The sequence below is a fragment of the Indicator indicator genome, chromosome 5, assembly GCF_027791375.1.
Source record: "Indicator indicator isolate 239-I01 chromosome 5, UM_Iind_1.1, whole genome shotgun sequence".
NCBI classification, from domain to species: Eukaryota; Metazoa; Chordata; class Aves; order Piciformes; family Indicatoridae; genus Indicator; species Indicator indicator.
In genome coordinates, this window is record NC_072014.1 from 14,449,167 (window position 1) to 14,468,846 (window position 19,680).

The window sequence follows — 19,680 nt, forward strand, 5'->3', positions numbered from 1 at the left end:
TGATCAGCATGAAAACTCTAGTTGTGGGGCAAGGAACCTTTATTTTTTGTTGGAAAAGTTTCCCACTGAGATCATCTGACATGAAATTGTGGCAAGTTAACTTGTATTTTCATTAGTTTGTTAGGAAACTGATAGATACTCAGGTTGCTAGCAGTGGGTGTTGTATTTTCTCATGCTTGCCCCTTCCTCCTTTCTGCAGGTATTTTTATAGGGTAATATTTTTTTTTAATTTCTATTTTTAAACCAGAGAAGCAACTGTTACTTTCTATAGTATATGGTTGAGCAGCATCCAGCACAATGGTTAACAAATTTTCTTTTTTCAAGTAGCTTCTGTATGTGCTCTCCACCTTGATCATAAGAGATTTATAGAAGGGTAAAGAGAGCACAGATATAATGCATGTAACTATACATTTATGGGTAGAAATCAGAAGGATTTTCTTTTCTCTTCCATTAGTTCAGAGGTTAAAAAAAGAAGTTTAGTTTTTAACCTATTCAGGTATTATGGAAGTGGATTTCCTTGGAATTACTTTTTTTAAGTACAGTTTTTTGATAAGGAAACCAAATCTGTGTGGGTGCTTTTTAAAATTCTGGGGTTTTCTTAGTTTATTTTTCACAATAAAGGAAATTATGAAAGGGATTATCTTGCAGCAATTTGCAGATCCTGTAAATAATCAGTATCTCAGATGACATTCATTCCACCGACAAAGTCACAGACAACTGGTTTTAAAACCTTCTTAGTGTCCCTAGGAGCAGATATATCATATTTCACAGGGCCATATAATTCTGTCACATTCTCTCTTGAAAATTTTAGTTCCATGATAATTTTTTGTCTCTTTGATTTTCGAAAAGTTAGTCAGCTCCAGTTCCCCTATGGCAGTGTAATACTGTCTTTTCATGTATTAGTTTTTGGCCAGTCCCATGTCATGGAGCAGAGAATGCAGGACAGATGCTTCACGCCTGGCATACTCAGCTGTTCGTGAGAATAAAACTACTACGTGCAACTGGCAAGTACTGCTTGAGGCAGCATATGTTAGATGTTAATGTGTAACATTTCTGTCCTCAGTAACTTGACTGGCTCTACTCATTCATGAAGGAAAAAAAAAAACCAGGAAATTTAGGCAATTGAATTTCTGAATATCAAGCTGCTGCTTTATAATAGATGTATTTATCACTTCAAAGCTCTACTTCCATGTGTAAAGTAGGACTGGCCAGTGTACAGAGAGGTGGATGAGGAGCGTGGACTGCCAGCCAGGTTATTGGAGTACATGAAGCTGCAAGTCATTGAGTTACAGTGGCTTGAGAAGTTCCTGTCTCCTCAGCTGAGAGTTTTACTGCCACTGAGCTGACATGCAGCTCAACTGATCATACATGCCCTACCAGACGGCTTAAAAAAAAAAAAAAGGAAAAAAAGAAAAAAAAAAAAGTTGTGCTATTTTAATTACTGCAGCCATAGGATAAAGGGCCAGTCACTGGTAGACTACTTTTCTGGATGGTGCTGCCAGTTGTGGTTGTCTCAGCATAAGAGAATTATGAATTTTGATCCCTTAATGAATAGTAATGCCCATAGAAGTGAAGCACTTATGTGAGTCTCTTTGGTTTTTATTACCAGTTCATCTCTGCTGGTGACACAAGGCAACAGCATTTTGCACTGTCTGCCCTGCTGAAACATGGCTTCTTTGGGGCCAGGGGTGCAGGATGATCCAATAAATCCTCAGTGAGAAGATATTTTATATATCTACAGTACCTTTTAATAATTCATCATTATATATGCTGTAATTCGATTTTAAGTTCAAAATCTGTTTTACCAAAAGACCACTCTGTTCCACCTTGCATCTTTACTGGGACTGGATGTTTGCTGAGCTGTGCCACTAAATAATACTTAAGTGCCTTGTAATTGTACACCTAGCTTTCCATGCATTTTGTAAAATTATTCCAGGGAAGAAAGACAGTATTCTAAATAACATACTCACTACAAATGCAGGATTTATTTATTTTGAATTTGATGCATTTCTGAAGAAATTAATTTTTAAATGTGTTTACTCTTCATAAAGAAGTCACAGACATATCAGCATGATTGACTCCTTTCATTGAGGTGATACAAACAAAAAAGCAGTAAGCATAATGGTGAAATGATAAGATACTGGATTTTTGAAGTTTGAGCAAATATTGAGGTAGAAATAAGTATGCTTTTGTGAGTGGTTTTATTTTAATTAAAAAAAAAAAAAACACCAAATATTTTTCAGGGGATTATGGGTATTTATTTTTGTGATCTTTGTATGTTTTATGATATTCCTTCTGGACATTCCACAGGGAGACTTTACATGCAGTGTTGTTTCTGTTTACAGGAAGTGTTTCCTAGAACTGCTCATCAGTCGTATATGTTTTACCCAGCCATTAGTATTTCTGTGGGTGGTCATTAATGAAGCTGTGTGAAAGAACCCAAACTCATGGATTGCTGAGCAACAAAGTATCAGTGCAATGGCTGGATAATACACAGGAGAAAGAGACAGGTCAATAGAAAGAGTGGAAAAAAACCTCTGAATTAGGTGGGCACTGGATTGGGTGGCAGTCTGAAAGTGATCACCTTGATTTAGGATATGGAAGCAATTAAATAACATGTGGTTGCTGAAGAAACCAGCTAACAGTTGCATAACTTATGCTTGAGGACAAATGATGCAGACTATGCAATGCAATTTTTATTCTGCACCTGTGAACTTCAAACATGCACATTCATTTTGAAACATCTGTTGAGGTGTTTTTGTCCTTTACAAAGCTAACTTTGAGGTAGACCTCATTTGTAGTTGACTGTTGGTGTACAGTTTCAAGAATGAATATGTATAATTCAGGATGGTTTTGAATGCACATTTCCAGAAGACCTTAATCGTCCTTTTATTAAAGTTAATATTTAATGTATAAAACCACTGACAAAAAGTATTTCCCCCTTTTTTTTAAAGCTACACAGAGTGAGGAGCGTCTCTGTGCGTTTAAGGATCCATATCAGCAGGACCATGGATTCAGTGAGAGCCGAATCTCCCAGGAGAATGGCACAGTTTTGTGCATGAAAGGTAGTACCTGCTATGGACTTTGGGAAAAAACACGAGAAGGAGATGTGCATCTTGTAAAACAAGGTATGTAGTGCTCCAGTGTCAAGTGCAGCAGCTTTGCTACTTTCTTCTTCTTTGTGTGCTAGTCAGCAGACAGGAAAATGCACAGCTGCAAAGCTGGATGTTCACTTGTGCATTGTAGAAATGCATAATTTTTGACTTCCCATTTGGCAGTCTTAAATGTGAAAAGAAAGTTTGTCTGAAATAGGTGACTTTAAAAAAAAAAACCAAAGATGTCAATGCAGCGCTGAAGGATGAAGCACGCAATCGTTTGTTACTTAGGACATCCAGAGGAAGATGGCTTGCTTGAATGTATGTCAGTATATATATATTAATCATAGAACAATAAAATGAGACCTTTAAAGGTCATCTATTCCAACCTCCCCACAGTGATCAGGGGCATCTTTAGCTAGATCAGGTTGCTCAGAGCCCCATCCAACCTGACCTGGAATGTTTCCAAGGATGGGTCTTGTGCCATCTCTCTGCACAAACTGTTCCTGTGCTTCACTACCCTCATTGTAAAGAAAGTTCTTCCTTGTATCTAGTCTAAATCTACCCTCTTTTAGTTTAAAACCATTACCCTTTGTCCTGTCACAGCAGGTCCTGCTAGAAAGATTGGCCCCATCTTTCTTACAGGCCCCTTTTGAGTATTTGAAGCCTGCAGTAAGGTCCCCCCACAACCTTCTCCAAGCTGGACAACCCCAACTCTCTCAGCCTGTCCTCACAGGTGAAGTGTTCCAGCCCTTGTATCATTTTTGTGGCCATCTTCTGGATCCATTGCAACAGATCCATGTCCTTCTTGTGCTGAGGGTTCCAAAGCTGGATGCAGTACTTCAGGCAAGGTCTCACCAGAGCAGAGTAAAGGGGCAGAATCGTCTTCCTTTTTCCTGATGGCTATGCTTCTTTTGGTGCAACCCATAACACAATTGGTCTTCTGGGCTGCAAGTGCACATTGTTGGCTCATGTGAAGGTTTTTGTCCACGAGTACCCCTAAGTCCTTCTCTGCAGAACTGCTCTCTATCCCATCATCCCCCGGACTGAATTGATGTTGAGGATTGTCCCAATCCAGGTGCAGGACTTTGCATTTGGCTTTGCGGAACCTCATGAGGTTTCACACAGCCTCATTTCTCAAGCTTGTTGAGGTCCCTCTCACAAAGGAAGTTGCAGCTATAGCACAGAACTGTCAGATACCACTGTCAGTCTGCTGCTATTCTGCAGGAAGAGTGATGGTAGAGAAGAGCGAAGGGACTTGTGGTTGCTGGAGAAGATTTTTTATTATCTTTTTCACGGATTCTACTCTTGGTTACTTGGATACAAGTTGATGTAGTATAAGTCTGAACGAGAACTTGTATTTACAGATGTCCTCTGCAGTTGTACTCAATGTTTTTTCATGTTGTTGATCTGGTAGTCTGCTGAAAGAAGCAGTCTGGCTGCTCTCCTCTGCCCCTCTGCTGCCTCTTTTCCTTCAGGCATTTGTGCATAAACAAAGTTTAACTGCCATTGACTGTGGCTTGGGAAGGAGCAGTTGTTGCAGGCAGAGAGGGCCTGCATTACTCAAGAAATAAATTGTGATCCTGTAGAAGAGTCCAGTGATGTTGATAATGGGGAAGGACAGACTTTTTAGAAATTGCACAGGAAACACCAAGCCATAGATGCAGGCTTGTAGTCTGTCTTTAAGGCAGGGACTAGGTCACAATTTCATCTAGGCTGTGGGCCAGAGGTGGTAATCTTGTCTGGTATCAGAGAAGTGGGAAATGGCATACTTCTGCTTGGAAGGCTCAAGTGTTCAGGTTGTGTCACATTGAGGTTTACAGCTGGGCACCTCTGATGTTGGCTTTCATCACTGCCTGTGTTTCTTCTCCTTGGCTTTGGTAAAGTCTGAAAGAAATTTTTCACATTTTGGTATAGGAGATCAATGAAGTCAGACAAGACAATTGTGATAATTATTTCCATCCCATTCTGTAAGGTTTTAATTAGGAAATGTATGGATTTCTATAAGTGTGTTTAATTGTCCATGCAATAGAAATAATGCTATGCCTCCTTTGAAAAGAATTCTTTAATTCATCTCTTTCTACAGGTTGCTGGTCTCGTATAGGAGACCCACAAGACTGTCACTTAGAAGAGTGCATAGTTACAACTACCCCTTCCTTGATTCAGAATGGAACATATCGCTTCTGCTGCTGTAGTACAGACTTGTGTAATGTCAACTTCACAGAAAATTTTCCACCTCCTGATCCTACTGATACAACACCTTACAGTAAGTCTTTAAATTTTTTTTAAACCATGAAATGTCAGAGCAAAGATCCTTCTTTCCTATAAAATGTGTGAACCAGTCACACTTCTGTTTATGTGCAACTCAAATGGCAAACAGAGAAGAGCTTTCACACACAAAGTTTATCACCTTTAGATATTCCACAGTGCTCTGCAAAGAATGAGTTAGATGCTTATAAGAGAATTGTTCCTATAGGCAACTGCTGAATGCAGATTTCCTTTTATGTGATGATCTCCATCCTTGGGCGTTTTGGTATTTGGATGCCTAACTTTGGAATTTTGTAGGGAATATTCAGGAAGAGTCTCTCTTCTCTTAAAAACAGGCCAGTGAGTTCGTTAGCGTTACGGTACCTTTGAAAAGGCTGGCCTATCTCTTTAGTCATGGTTCACAGATAGCTTTCAGAGGTGTTGAACCAGTCTTAGGCTGTTGACATGCTCTCCAACGTCGCACAGTGCTCTGAAATCTGACATTTTTGTTTTCTATATCTCTGGTAGACATCAGGTTTGGTAAAACGTTCAAAGAGTAGTTTGGTTTTCTTCCAGATTTAGATTATCTGTTATTTGTTATAAAATCAACATAGCATATGGAATCAGACCACTTAAACACCTGTTCCAGAAGCAAGATCATACCTAGAAGACACACTGTTATGCTGTGTTCCAAGAATTTAAGAACCTGAAAAGAATTATGGAAAAGAAACTGACTAGAGGCAGGTATGTAAGTGGAGGTGCAGCTATTTTTGTATGTCGAGAGCTATGGATGACAAACATTCTGTGAACTGAAGATGTCTTTGAGTAGTATTTACATCTGTGGAATGCAAAAAGAATAGTTTGTGTTTAACAATGATGTTATTTGAAATAACTTTTAAATGAAGATGCTGATGCTTTCAAAAGCAGCTGTAAGATGGAGTCTTTTTAAGCAATTTTGGTCAAAATGAGAGCTGGGTGTACCAAAAAAGGTCACAAGCTTTTCAGGCTTTTACTGGGCAAGTGCATATGGTATAAATAAGTAAAGAAAGTTGGTAAGACCTAGTGCCTTTGGGCCGATAATACTATTTGTAAAAACAGTAAACAGTAACCATTTAGAATCAGTGATGAGCTCAGCACTGTACAATGCAGAACTGATGCTGCTTGATTCTGGTACTGGTCATCTGCTTGGGCTCCCCAAATGTGACTGGAGTTAGTTCTGTGCAGGGGATTTAGACAGGAGGGAAAAAAGTTGTAAATATAAGTCCTATCCCTTCAAAATAGGAAGGCAAGATTCCTACAAAATGACTTGTGCTTCTCCAAGGGTAGAAATTACAGGCTGAATTAATTTAGTTATTGGTTTATGAGATCTTAAAATAGTTTTTAAGTGGAATTTTTAATACTGAAAGATCTAGCTTAAATTGCAAAGTGGGAGAGAAAATAAAAAATGAAATTTGGAACACAATCCTTAATTCTCCCTGCTGTAATTGAGTAGCTACAGTGTGCATTTCTACTGTCTCAAACTGCTTCATGCTATTTTGTCACCTTCCATTTTAATAATAATGCAAATTTGACTTTAGGCATAGGCAAAGTAGGTTGCAGCCTAGCATGATTATCTGTCCTTTTTGACTAGGTTAAGAGATGGAGACTGGCCATTCCAGCAGTGAGGATGTCTTCATTTGCCACTCTGGTGGTTTATTTTGTAAAATTCTCTTACTGCTGCATCCGACAGAGATGGGTCTTCTCCTGGTTGTGCAAACCCCATATATCTTGCAGCACCCTGGAGTTAGAGAGAGGGTGTTCTAGAAACCTGGACAGGTACAAAAAGAGGGAGGCAGCAGCGCACAGATCCCTGCAAAATTACTGACCAGGCACTGGAGCCTCCACAGTCATTTTGTCCCTGCCTCTTGACTCCTAGAACTTGCTGCTGTAAGATTCAGTTTTGCCACCTCAGCATCGAGGGCTGAATTCTTGTTTTGGCAATGTTCAGTTTTTATCACAGTATATCAGAGGTTGGAAGGGACCTCAAGGGTCCAACCCCCCTGCCAGAGCAGGATCACTTAGGGTAGTCCACACAGGAATGCATCCAGGTGGTGGGTTTTGAAAGTCTCTAGAGAAGGAGATTCCACAACCCCCTGGGGGAGCCTGTTCCAGGGCTCCATCACCCTAACTGTAAAGAAGTTTCTCTTCAGGTTGAGGTGAAATCTTTTATGTTCTAGTTTGAAACCATTGTTCCTTGTCTTATCACTGTGAACCACCAAAAAGAGCCTGGCCCCCTCCTCCTGATACCCACCCCTCACATATTTATAGACATTGATCAGATCCCCTCTCAGTCTTCTCAAGACTAAATAGCCCCAGGAATCTCAGTCTCTCTTCATAGGGGAGATGCTCATGTCCCCTCATCATTCTCGTGGCTCTCCATTGGATTCTCTCTAGCAGGTCTGTCTCTCTTGAACTGGGGAGCCCAAAACTGGACACAGTATTCCAGATGTGGTCTCACCAGGGCAGAGTAGAGAGGTAAAACTTCCCTCGACCTGCTGGACACACCTTTCTTGATACATCCCAGGATCCCACTGACTCTCTTGACCACAAGAGCACATTGTTGTTCCATGCAGAACTTGCTGCCCACCAGCACTCCAAGGTCTTTCTCCATGGAGCTGCTTTCACCAGCTGTAGTGGTGCCTGTTGCTATTTCTCCCCAGATGTAGGATCCTGCATTTGTCCTTATTAAACTTCATGAGGTTTGCCTGCACCCAGCTCTCCAGCCTGTCCAGGTCACGTTGGATGGCTGCACAGCCTGAGGGGGTGTCAGCCAGCCCTCCCAGTTTTGTATCATCAGAGAACTTGCTGAGGGTACTCTCAATGCCCTCATCCAGGTCGTTGATAAAGATATTGAACAAAACTGGACCCAGGACCGATCCCTGGGGGACACCACTTGCCACAGGCCTCCAAGTTGACTCTGTGCCATGGATGACAACCCTGTGAACTCTGTTGTGGAGCCAGTTTTCAATTCACCTCACTGACCAGCCATCTGTGCCACATCTCTTGAGCTTTTCTATGAGGATGTTATGGGAGACAGTGTCAAAAGCTTTACTGAAGTCAAGATATATGACATCCACTGCTTTTTCCTCATCTACCCACTTGGTCATAACTTCATAGAAGGCTATCAGGTTAGTTAGACAAGATTTCCCCTTGGTAAATCCATGTTGGCCACTCCTGATAACCTTCTTGTCTTCCATGTGGTTAGAGATGACCTCCAGGATGAGCTGCTCCATCATCTTTCTGGGGATGGAGGTGAGGCTGACTGGTCTGTAATTGTTGAGCAGCTTTGAGATACTACTAGATACTTTACTTGGGCACTCTTCCAACATTTCTATTAACATTATCAGAATGCTTTAAGGACGTGAAGTGTAGCTGGCCAGGCTGTGGCAATTTGTATTACCATACCTTTTAGATTATTGAATGGAATGCGTCACAGTCATAGGAGGAATGTTCTGCAGCGGAACTGTCAGAGCACTATTTCCTCTGTGTTTTTGATAAGGCATTAAAGATGTTGTACGTTGAATAGCTCTTGAATGACAGAAAGTAAGGTATGCGGCCTCCTGTAATTGTATTTATGATGCTGTAAATTTCAAAGGAGGTGTGACTAGTGTATGGTTAATTATGTGAAGCCTGATCTTTTCAGCCAATAATTAACTAAGTATTTTGTAAATGTTTTTCTGCTGATTTCCAGGAACATCACGCAGAATAAATTGTTCCTGGGATAGCAAGCTGCAATTCAACTACAGTTTAGAAGTAGCAGAACCTGAAAACACTATTGATGAACCTAGTCAGTTTAAAACATTATTGAGGAAAATTGTGGGTGTTTAAAAAAAAATGTTTCCTTGCAGATATATGAAGGATCTGTGGAAACTGTAGACTAGTGTTAGGCTCTTGAGCTAAATCTGTCCTGAAAAATAGTGGAGGAATTAAAAAAAAAAAAAAATTAGGCAATACGATCTCTTGGTTGCAGTTTTTTGTAGAATAGTTAACAATAGGGTATTGCAAGACATAGATTGGCTGTAAATGATTCAAAAAGACTAAAGGGAAAAGAAGTTAAGACCTTAATAAGTGTTAGATACAACAAATATTGCTGCATAAAATATAGTAATTATTCTCTTTAATATTAGACTCAGTTTTGCTGTCAGTTGTCTTTCAGGATGTCAAAACACATTTGTTTTGCAACTATATCCTGTGTACAATGCAATACCTTTTTTTGTTTGTTTGTTTTGTATTTGGCCAGATAGTAAATGTAAAAAAACCAAACCCATCCTGTCTTGTAACAAAGCTGTTATAAAAATGAGAAGTAAGATTAAGGACAAACAGGTTCTTTAATCCTTACTGCTTCTTAATGTGAATACCATAAAACAGTCATACATCTGAATATGTGATAATGTTGTTCTCTTTTATCTTAAAGATAATCCAGGCAGATTTGAGTAGTTTACTTACTGCTTGTTTCCCTAGGCAGAATTTTGTAAATGCTGTAGTATGAGGTGTATCTGGAGATACTGAGATGTAGAGGCTGAAGAATGGTGTTTATTTCAGATCTGAAGATTTGCCTCTGAAGTTTGAGGCTACTGCACTGCAGAAGTTCAAAAACAATCTCTCATCTTCAACCTAAGTTTACACTTTGGGGGGAAAATATACTTTCTTATGTTTTGCCAAATCACTCGTGGATAGATTTGTTATACTTTCATCTTCTGTTTTAATAAAAAACAAAACCAAAACAAACTAAACAAAGACCAAAAACACCTTCACTTGAGCCATTATGTATATATAGCTCTTAACCTAACCTGAAAAGGGCTAACTACGGCTTTCTGTGTAAATGTTTTGAAATGTGTGTTTATACTGTTGGCTTTGTCAAGTATTTCTTTTGAGACTTGTTAAATATCTGCATCTTAGTCTACAGAATGCTTCCTAAATTGAGATTGTTTTGAAGACTAATTAATTAGTCCTACAATCATTCATAATGGCCTCTTAAATAGAATTTAGGTAGCTAAAGAGGTAAATGGTCTCCCTTATTGGCCATAGATATACTGCTGTAATGAAACATTTACATTAAAATAACATCAAGATGAAAGCAACAAAGCTATTTTAAATTTTTTTCCCCCTCAAGGCTGCATTCCTGGCACTGCAGATAAATTAATCTCACAGCAAGTGAGCTTTCAGAATATATTTCTGCATGACAGGTGATGTATTTGCATGATATATTGAAAAATTCCCTGGCAGCAACAGTTGAGCATTACTAGCACATACTATTGTTGAAATGCTGTAGGATTTTCTCCCCACTAACAACGAATGATGGCTGCAACTTTTTAGAAGATTTAGAAACACATTAAATAAGAGCACTGAAATTCAGGTATAAAGAAGCTGTCTCACACAGTGAATGAGTTTGGTATTTCTTTCTTCTAATGCACTGACAGGTTCATCCTTTTGGTGTGTCATCCTGACCTTTCTTTGTTGGCTTTCTTGCTACATATCCAAAATATGTATGTAAAAGTCTGTCTTGAAGTGCTCCCAGAATTCTGTGGAAACTTTGAAGAAAACTACCCTTGTTGGGGGGGGAAATAATTATTAGTGTATGTGGCTGGGTCAGGTTAATTAAGGTAGTAACGGACAGTTTTCATCTAGCTATTGCTTTTGAGAGGTAGCAGTTAGACTCATGCTGCTGTGGGCACATAGCCCAGCTCCCACTGAAGTTGAATTAGGTCATGTCAGGCTGATGTTGGAACAACTGCTCACTCTCAGTTGTTATCTTGAACTACTTTTTTCTGGAGAGCAGCATCCAATATTAATTTCTAATTGAAATGCATTTACTTCAGCTAGGTACTGCTTGCAGTACCTTATCAGCTAGGTTTTTGGCCAGCGTTGGAGTTCATATTTAATTTCTGATCTGCCCAATCTAAGAAAACACTCTGCAAATAACTATTTCTTGCACTGTGTGGTTTTTTAAGATTATTTGTATGTATAACAAAGAAAATCTGCAAGGTGGCAAATCTTCTGCCTTGAAAGATGGCAGCAGGACAGATTACATGAAGATTAAAACTTTTACCCTTGAAATGATGGGGAATCCATCAGGCACATTTTCCCTTGAGTGAAGAGATAAAGCATTGTGTGTTGTTAATGTACCGTCACTATTTTATAAGGCCAGGGAGGAAATATTAAGGCAGTAATGAAGGGTGCTGTCTCCCAGGAATTCATTTTGGGGCACTGTAAAAATGAAGATGCTGAACTACTGAAGATGATACAGGTGAATGTGCCTGGATATTTATAAATATGTATCTGTGTGAAAGAGATTGTATGTAGAGTAGCTAAGAGCAGGGAAAAATAAAAAGTGAGGGTTTTCTTAGGAATGATTATTTTAAGATTTGGAAACAATTATGAAATATTTTAGATTTTTGGGCAGCTATATACAAATATGTATTTTCCTGAACTTTGAGTTGCCTTTCTGTCTGAAATTCAATGCATGTTTGAAAGGAATTCTTGTTTTATTTATCTTTGCTGTTTATTTGGTTACAGGAAATTAATTAACTGTGGAGGGGGTTGTGATACAGGGTGCACATTGCTACAAATACTTAGTGATAATGTTTCGGAAGTGTGTGCTAATTAAGACTATTTCTTGTGTTGTTGCAAGTGAGATGATAGTGTTGTGGATTAATGTAGGGGAGAAAAAAGTAGAAGTGAAACCAAGTATTAAAGCCACTGATGTAGAAATTCACATGAAAGCCTTAGTTTCTATAGAGTCAGTGAAAGGTTTTTCAAGTCACCCAGGATAATTGGTACTGCTTGTTGAGTAACTTCAGTAATCTTCATTAGAAATGGATATATCAAAACCAAAATCTCTTCAAGATTGTTGGTAGCAGCATTTCATGTTTTAACTTCTAAGACATCAGAGTCTCCTGAGATTAAACTTGTGTCTTTACTGAATTTAAAAGTAAAGCTTTGATGTGCAATTGGAGTCTGAATATGAAATGTTAACTGTGGAGGCAAAGCTTACTTAGACATAAAACTGTACACATAAATTTTTCCTCTTACACAACCATGTAATCAGGAAGATGAGATTGGGAGTGTTTTACTTGCACTGAGATTGAAATGCTTTGGAAATGTTTTTATATTTCTATTATGCACCAAACCCAGAGAATCCTAAAAACTGTGTGAAATAAAATAAGAACAAATGTGGTTATTTGAAAAAGGAGGAACATTTCAAATACTACTTCTACTGAGAAAAAAACAACAACAAAAAACCCCAAACAACAACAATAAAAACCCCCAAACCTGTTTGGTGGAGTTTTCATTGTTGTTTTGGTTTGTTTTTTATTGTTTGTTTACTTTTTATTGAGTACATTCCCTATTGCTTTGTCAAACTGCTTTTGGCAGTGCTGCACAACATAATTGTGGAGCTGTACCAACAGGAATTAGGACTCTATACTGACCTGGAGGTAAAAGAACAAGGATCTTTGCAAAGTTCTTTTTAAAAAAAAAATATTTTGAAATCTAATAGAGAGCTTTTTGGATGCAAGGTGGTGTTTTATCTTTATCTTGACATTGCAAGATAACCACAGACATTGCAAGATTAACCACACTTAATTTGAGAGGGCTATAAATACTTGGAGATCTCAATTCAAGTATACATGAATGTAACTTTTAGCCTATTCTTTTGATATAATTGCCTGATCTGCATTTTTGTAATTTTTCAAGTGTCCTGTGTATTTTTAGTAGTAGACAGCAAATATGTGATTCAAGTTTAAGGTCTAGAATGAAGAAAGGATACATCAGGTTTCTGAAATACAATCTGTGATATTTGCTGCATTCAATAATAGCAAAAACGTACATTTTAAGCCAACTACTATCTGTAAATAGGTCACTCAATTATTTTATCATGTGCAGTTCTTGAGGCACTAATTTGCATCTTTGCTGGAAATTAGTTGCTTATAGTTAGTATGCACTTCTAAGAGTTTAAAGATTTGCAAACATCTTTGGGTAATACAAATACAGTAAATATATTATTTCCATTTACCAGAAATGCTTAATATTGTCTGACTTTCATATTGTTGTATAATAAATTGTGTCATAAGTAGATATCTGTGGTGATAAGGTGATAATGCACACTGGGCCTTTATTGCGGATGCCTTATAGACAAGGCAAAAGTGGATATGGCTCGTAGGAATGGAACTCTTTCAGAATGCATTAGTGGAAAATGGGACTGCAAATGAAAGGGTAGTAGATAAGGAATTGGTTCTCCTCCTCTCAAGGCAAAATGGAGAACAGGCAAGGATACTATGCTTTTTATTTCTTTATTCAGATGCTGCAATAAGCAGTGTAATACATGTGTACAAGGTATGCAATATCAACATTATTCTAAACAGGTAATTTGAGAAACAGGTAGGAGCTCTCTGGAAGCAGACTGACATATCAGGGTGCTTTTTGAGGGACATTCTAGACTGACAGGCTTTCTGGTGTGGTAGTAGTAATGGGCTTCTAATTCCACTCACCCCCAAAATGTTACTACTGGGTGCTGTGAAATGTAGCACTTTGGCATGAGTTAAGACTACACTGCCATGGCAGTATGTCTTATGTCTCCTTTGAGACTTGCAAATGTGGTTGGGTAATTCTCCACAGAGTATACTAACTGAAATAGCTAAGATTAACTAACATTGTAGTCATTACCAAGGAAAATTAAAACGTTGTTTGTTTTGTGAATGTTCAACTTGTCTATGTCCCTGTGCTTTTTCAAACAATATTTATTTTCATGTCAGCTTTGTTGATATTCCTGTTTTCCTGCCTTGTTGTGCTAAAGGCTCCTTGCCATGAGCAGGAGTGGTAGAGCTGGTTGTGTGCAAGTTTCTCCACCACTGCAGCTCCTGACAAAGGGCATAAGCTTCAAAGTGCTACAGCTGTATCTCCCTGGGCATGCTGGAGCTGCTAGGCTTGCTGAGAATGATGCCCGACATAATCCCCTTTCTCCTGCCACGTTACCCTAGTAGCATTCCTCATATTTGATAGTGTGTCTCTGCTCTACTTTTCTTTATCAGTGCTGAAATGACTGGAGTTAAGATTAAAAGGAATGAGAACTCTGCAAAGTTCGGTTATAAAGCACTGCTAGGTGCTGGCCAGCTACTTCTAATGAATTCCCACCCCTATCCCATCACTGGTTTTGTTTGTCCCCAGTATAGTAATGGTGAGAAAGGTCTTTGCAGGCTACTGACACAGTAAAAGACAACTTGGGACTGGAACTGGGAAATGCAAAACAGAAGATCTTTTATAAATATTGGATATGTTGCTGGCTGTTCAATATTATTAAGCTCATCTGTTCTGAATAGTGTTTAGATCATGGAAAACCTTTAGTGTGGAGGTTTTTTTTGCTCTATAATTAGACATTTTTTATATGCCTCACTTGTTTCTGTCCTATGTGCTAGGCTTCCTGACAGAAATCTGATCCCGTATCATGGCTTTGTCCAGCACACTTTACCCTCTTGATTTTGGAAGTGATACAATTTAGAAAGAAAGTTTTAGGTTCTTGGCATGTGACATACACTTAAAACAGGCCTGTTAGCCCAGCTGCTTTGCAGTCTTACCTGAATTGCATCCATGGTTCAGCATGATGGAACTTGGCCTCCTCAGAGACTGAAAGTCCAGGCAGGTGATTAAAATCTGTTGACTCTTCAGAGCTGGTCCTTTTTGAGCCATTTTTTGGTAATTTTTTTTCTTTGTCTGGAAAGTACTGTGATCCTGAAAATCTGAAGCATTACTTAATACTGATTTCTCACTGCTTTGTGATACAGCATACTCCGTATCTTCAAAAAGGACCCTCTCTGGAGATAAAACACAAATGATATTTCCATCTGGCACAATCTTATGAGCTTTGGTAAAACAAAGCATTTGTTTTTAACAATGTAATAAGTTGCATCTAAGAACAACTTGAATTGCTTGTAGACAAAGCATTTAAAACAGATGACATTGTGTCAGTTAGATGTTAGGCAGCTCTTGCAGAGGCTGGTGTAGAGCATGTTTGTGAGTAGAAAGCCACACTGCCCCTAAGCCAGGGAGCAAAAGGTGCAGGGCAGGACCATGCCAGTCCAGCTGCTGGGTCAGGTCTGGCTTGCAGGCACTGCAGTCAAAACCTGAACTCAGGACTGTCTGTGCTTGTATTTGTATATATGCACTACGTGCTTGTTCTCTCTGATTTGGTTTATGTTTACTGCTTTCATAGCTGTGCTGTTGGAGCATCTTCTATTGGGAGTACAAAAATGAGTATAAGCTACAGTTTGTCTCTCTTCCTCCACCATATCAGACAAAATCGCTGCATGCAGATGAGTACAGGATTTAAAATTAAAATGCAAAGAAAGACTTATGCCTTTTTTTATTAATAAAGTCAGTGGCAAATCCATCTAAGTGCCTCAGATGTTTGAATTGTGAATCTGTGGCAAACCGCATGGATGTGAATTTTTGTAACTGGGCATCTAGCTCCTGATGTCATCCTGGCTATAGATGTCTCCATGATTTCTGAAGAACTGAGATATCAGGGCTGTTTTGAAGTCACAGAGATCTTTTGGGTTTCTGGCTGACAGAAACTATGTGCTTGAAAAACACAGGGGAACCAACACAAACAGGAAAGCGTTGCATCTGTGTGTTCCTGGTCATGTTACTACTGATAGTTGCAGGCTTGTTCAAAGCTGTCACTTTCAAGACCAAATAACTGCTATTTTTGCTGTCCAAACAGGAGATGATTACAGTTTATTCGCTCACATCTTGATGAAGATTCCCATGAATGCATTTGCACTACTGAAAGGCCTTCAAGCAAACAGATTCAAGCTGATAACAAAAGACTGTTTACATTTGTGTTGGTTCTATTACAAAAAAAGCTTACTGTTGTTAAAGGGGCAGATAAGGGGCAAGGGAATTCCTGAAAATATGAGGAGACACAGGAGTAGAGTTCCTTGGTCCACAACCACTCTTTGGACCCAGCTATTCAGCCAGTTTTTTACCCAGCTAAGTGTCCACCCATCCAAGCCATAAGCAGCCACTTTCTCCAGGAGGATGCTGTGGGAGACTGTAAAATGCTTTAGTAAAGTCCAAGTAAGCAACATCCACAGCCTTTCCCTCATCCACTAAGTGTGTCCACTAGTCATAGAAGGAAATCAGGTTTGTCAAGCAGGACCTGCCCTTCATGAACCCATGCTGACTGGACGCGGTCAACCTGGTTGTCCTGCACGTGCTGCTTAATGTCACTCAGGATGATCTGTTGCATGACCTTTCCCAGTCAGACCGACAGGTCTGTAGTTCCCCAGATCCTCCTTCTGGCCCTTTCTGTAGACAAGCATCACATCTGTCCATCTTCAGTCCCCTGGGACCTCCCTGGTTAGCTAGAACTGCTGATACATGGTGGAAAGTGCCTTGATGAACACTTCCACCAACTCTCTTAATAATAAGGGCCTGTCTCAGCGGGGGGAAAAATCCCCCAAAAATGACAAAAGAAAAAACCTGAAAGGTAGACATCTAAAGTGCAGCACACACAAATTGGTTGTATTCTGACTGGTGTTCCATTTTTCTCCATTTCTCTTCTCTGAGGATATAATTGCAGTGAGTAAGGCAATATAAATGAAGCTGAGCCACAGTGATTTACATTTGCAATATTTTTTCTCTGAATGCAGGTCCAGACATTCCTGCTCTGCAATGTTATGAGAAAGCAGAGAAAACTTGTTGAAAGCTTGTTGCAAAATACAGGATAGAAAACCACCAGAAGTCACTGATAAATCACCATATGGCAAATATTTAAACTGGGTTTTGAAAATGTTTTTTAATGATCCTGAAGAGTTACTAAAATGTCTCTGCCTTTGTCAGCACTGCCAGCAGATCAATCATGTACTTGTTAGCTGACTAGACAAAGCTGGGAAGCGTCTACCACCACACATAGATTGGGGTGAGCAGTGCACTGTGCACACCTACATCAGACACTCCCAGCCGTGGAGCCATTCATAGCATCTTTGGAGCAAACTAAAAATGCATGTGGGTGAAACAAACCAAAACCACATCTTCTGAGCTCTGGGAGGGACACTGTCCACAGGCTTCACAGCTAATGCAAACTGCTTGTACAGGCACACACTTCGGAGGGTTACATAGGAGACTTCTTGTGTCCAGCACTAAGGGAATAGTTAGTGTCTAATGGCAGTGGGAGAGAGTGCATCAAGGGAAAAGTTTTAAACTACTTTGACTGTGTAGCTCAGATATGCTAATATTCTGTTTCCTAGTTTTATACAGATCAGTTTAAATCAGTGAGTTTAAAAAATTACTGTTATTTTAATTACAACAGAAAACATCAAGCTTTACTGTGAGAAAGTTTTCATAATAATCTTGGTGTGTTAGATATTTGTTATGAAGACAATAATAATGAAATTTTGCAAATGGGGAAAACTCATAAATTATGAATCATAAATTACACTGAATATTCCTGAATAGACCAAGTGAATAAGGTACCAAAGAAATGAGTCTGAATACTTTCTCCCAACTGAACTTGATCCTACACTGAGCTAGTGTGTTGCATTATAATCTATAGTAGACTACACAGAGCAGGGAGTGGAGATGAGCACAGCATTTAGTAAGAGTCTGACTGCGTGATCCACATCTTATGTTTGTTGCAGAGTAAAAGTTTCCTGTAGTAGGGAGGAGTGCTGAGTTCATTAGCTGAGTTCATATGCCACCTAAATGTTCATCAAAGAGATCTTCATTTTATACCTGCACATTTACATCCTATCTTACAAGTAAGTTGGCAGGTGAGCATAGACTGGTAAATTTTGAGATTTTTCTGGGAGCCTTTATAAGAATCAAAATGCTCACATTTAGCCATTGACAGTTTCTGCTTAAGGCAGGACCTGATGAACAGCCTAGCACCTTCAGTGCCACAGGGGTGCCAGAAGCACCTAGTGGATTTGTTCACTACATTAAAGTATTTGTAAGAGTTGTAATGGGTTATGTCAGTGTCTTATTCCCAGAAGTGCTATTGGCATGATGCTGGCCTGTGTTATGCTGGAGCCCTGGAAATGAGATTGGAAGATAGACTTTTCCATTCATTCTAACATACTGTAAAATTAAATACTAACCAGGTAGGTGCTGTTAGCTGCAGGTTTTTCTCTTCTCCAGAAGCAAACATATACTTGCGAATGCCTTTTGGAGTTTGAATGTTGGCTTACAGTGATACTGTGGCTGTATTTTAGTAGTTTGGTAGAAATGTGCCCAGGTACTTGGCAACTTGCTGTTTTATTGCAGTGAACTGGGCTCCTGACAGATCTTTCCTGGATTTTAAATCTGATAGCAAAGGGAAGCTTAGAAAGCAAAATAGAAAGTGTGTTTTTTAAGCATCATTGAAATAATTTTTAAAGGAAATACTGAGAAGCAGAATTCTTGTCTAAAACAATGCTAGGACAGTACCTGCTCAAAGACATAACTGATATGATTACCAGCAAATTGTTAGAAGGGATAAGCAAGGAAAATGAGCATAAACCCAAACACCAAACCATAGTGCATGCTGAAAATGTAAAGTTGATTGAAATCTTTCCTTTTATTTGGCAATTATAAAGACTTATTTGTGTCCTGGTTATGTATTTTCACTTCAAAGCAGCTTATAGAAGTGCATATTCTCAAATCTGATTTCTTGTAAGACTAGCATAAAACTGATGGGCAACAATTTTCAGAATACAATTGAGGGAGGATGTCTTAAATTTTGGATGACCAAACAAGCATGCATTAAAAGCAGGCATGCTTCATAGTGTCTTCAATGAAACCTATAAATGCTTTGATGGTGCCCAGCTGGGAACCAGAAGAGTCATTTGAAAACATTGGCTATGACTAGTTCTGTTTTGTGACATATTAAATCAGGAACACCTGTCAGAAAAGAGTCAGTCTCCAGCTTAATTTTATTCTGTTGTTTCACAAAAAAGTGTTTTGTTTGTTAAATGAGACTTGAGATTTTTGCCATTCATTTAACAGGATTTCATGGTACATTCAGGATTTGAGTAAATCAGATTGGCAGAAGCCTTCTTCGTATTTTTTTTAAAGGCTGCTTTTCCCGTTCTGATTTCTATATTCTTCATGTAAATAAGTGCTTTGTGAAGGTACCTCTCTCAGTCTTGCAGTTTAATTGTGCAGCGTCATTAAACTAGCTGAAGCTATTACCCAATGCTCTGATAACTTCAGGGACTGATTTAAGAAAGTTTTTAATTACATTAAAAATATGTTTAAAGTAGAGCAGGTACAGAAGTGGTCTCATTCAATATGTAAAAGTTTTACTTGGTCTGTGAAATTAATC

General features: G+C 38.9%; 1 protein-coding gene across 1 annotated transcript in view; it reads left to right on the forward strand.

The window, feature by feature from the left end:
- BMPR2 (bone morphogenetic protein receptor type 2) overlaps positions 1-19,680 on the forward strand; it is a 100,210-nt gene that overhangs the window by 51,163 nt on the left and 29,367 nt on the right. The window contains exons 2-3 of the mRNA XM_054380957.1: positions 2,955-3,128; positions 5,182-5,361. Coding sequence (XP_054236932.1) covers positions 2,955-3,128; positions 5,182-5,361 — 354 coding nt within the window. The remainder of the gene's footprint in view (positions 1-2,954; positions 3,129-5,181; positions 5,362-19,680) is intronic.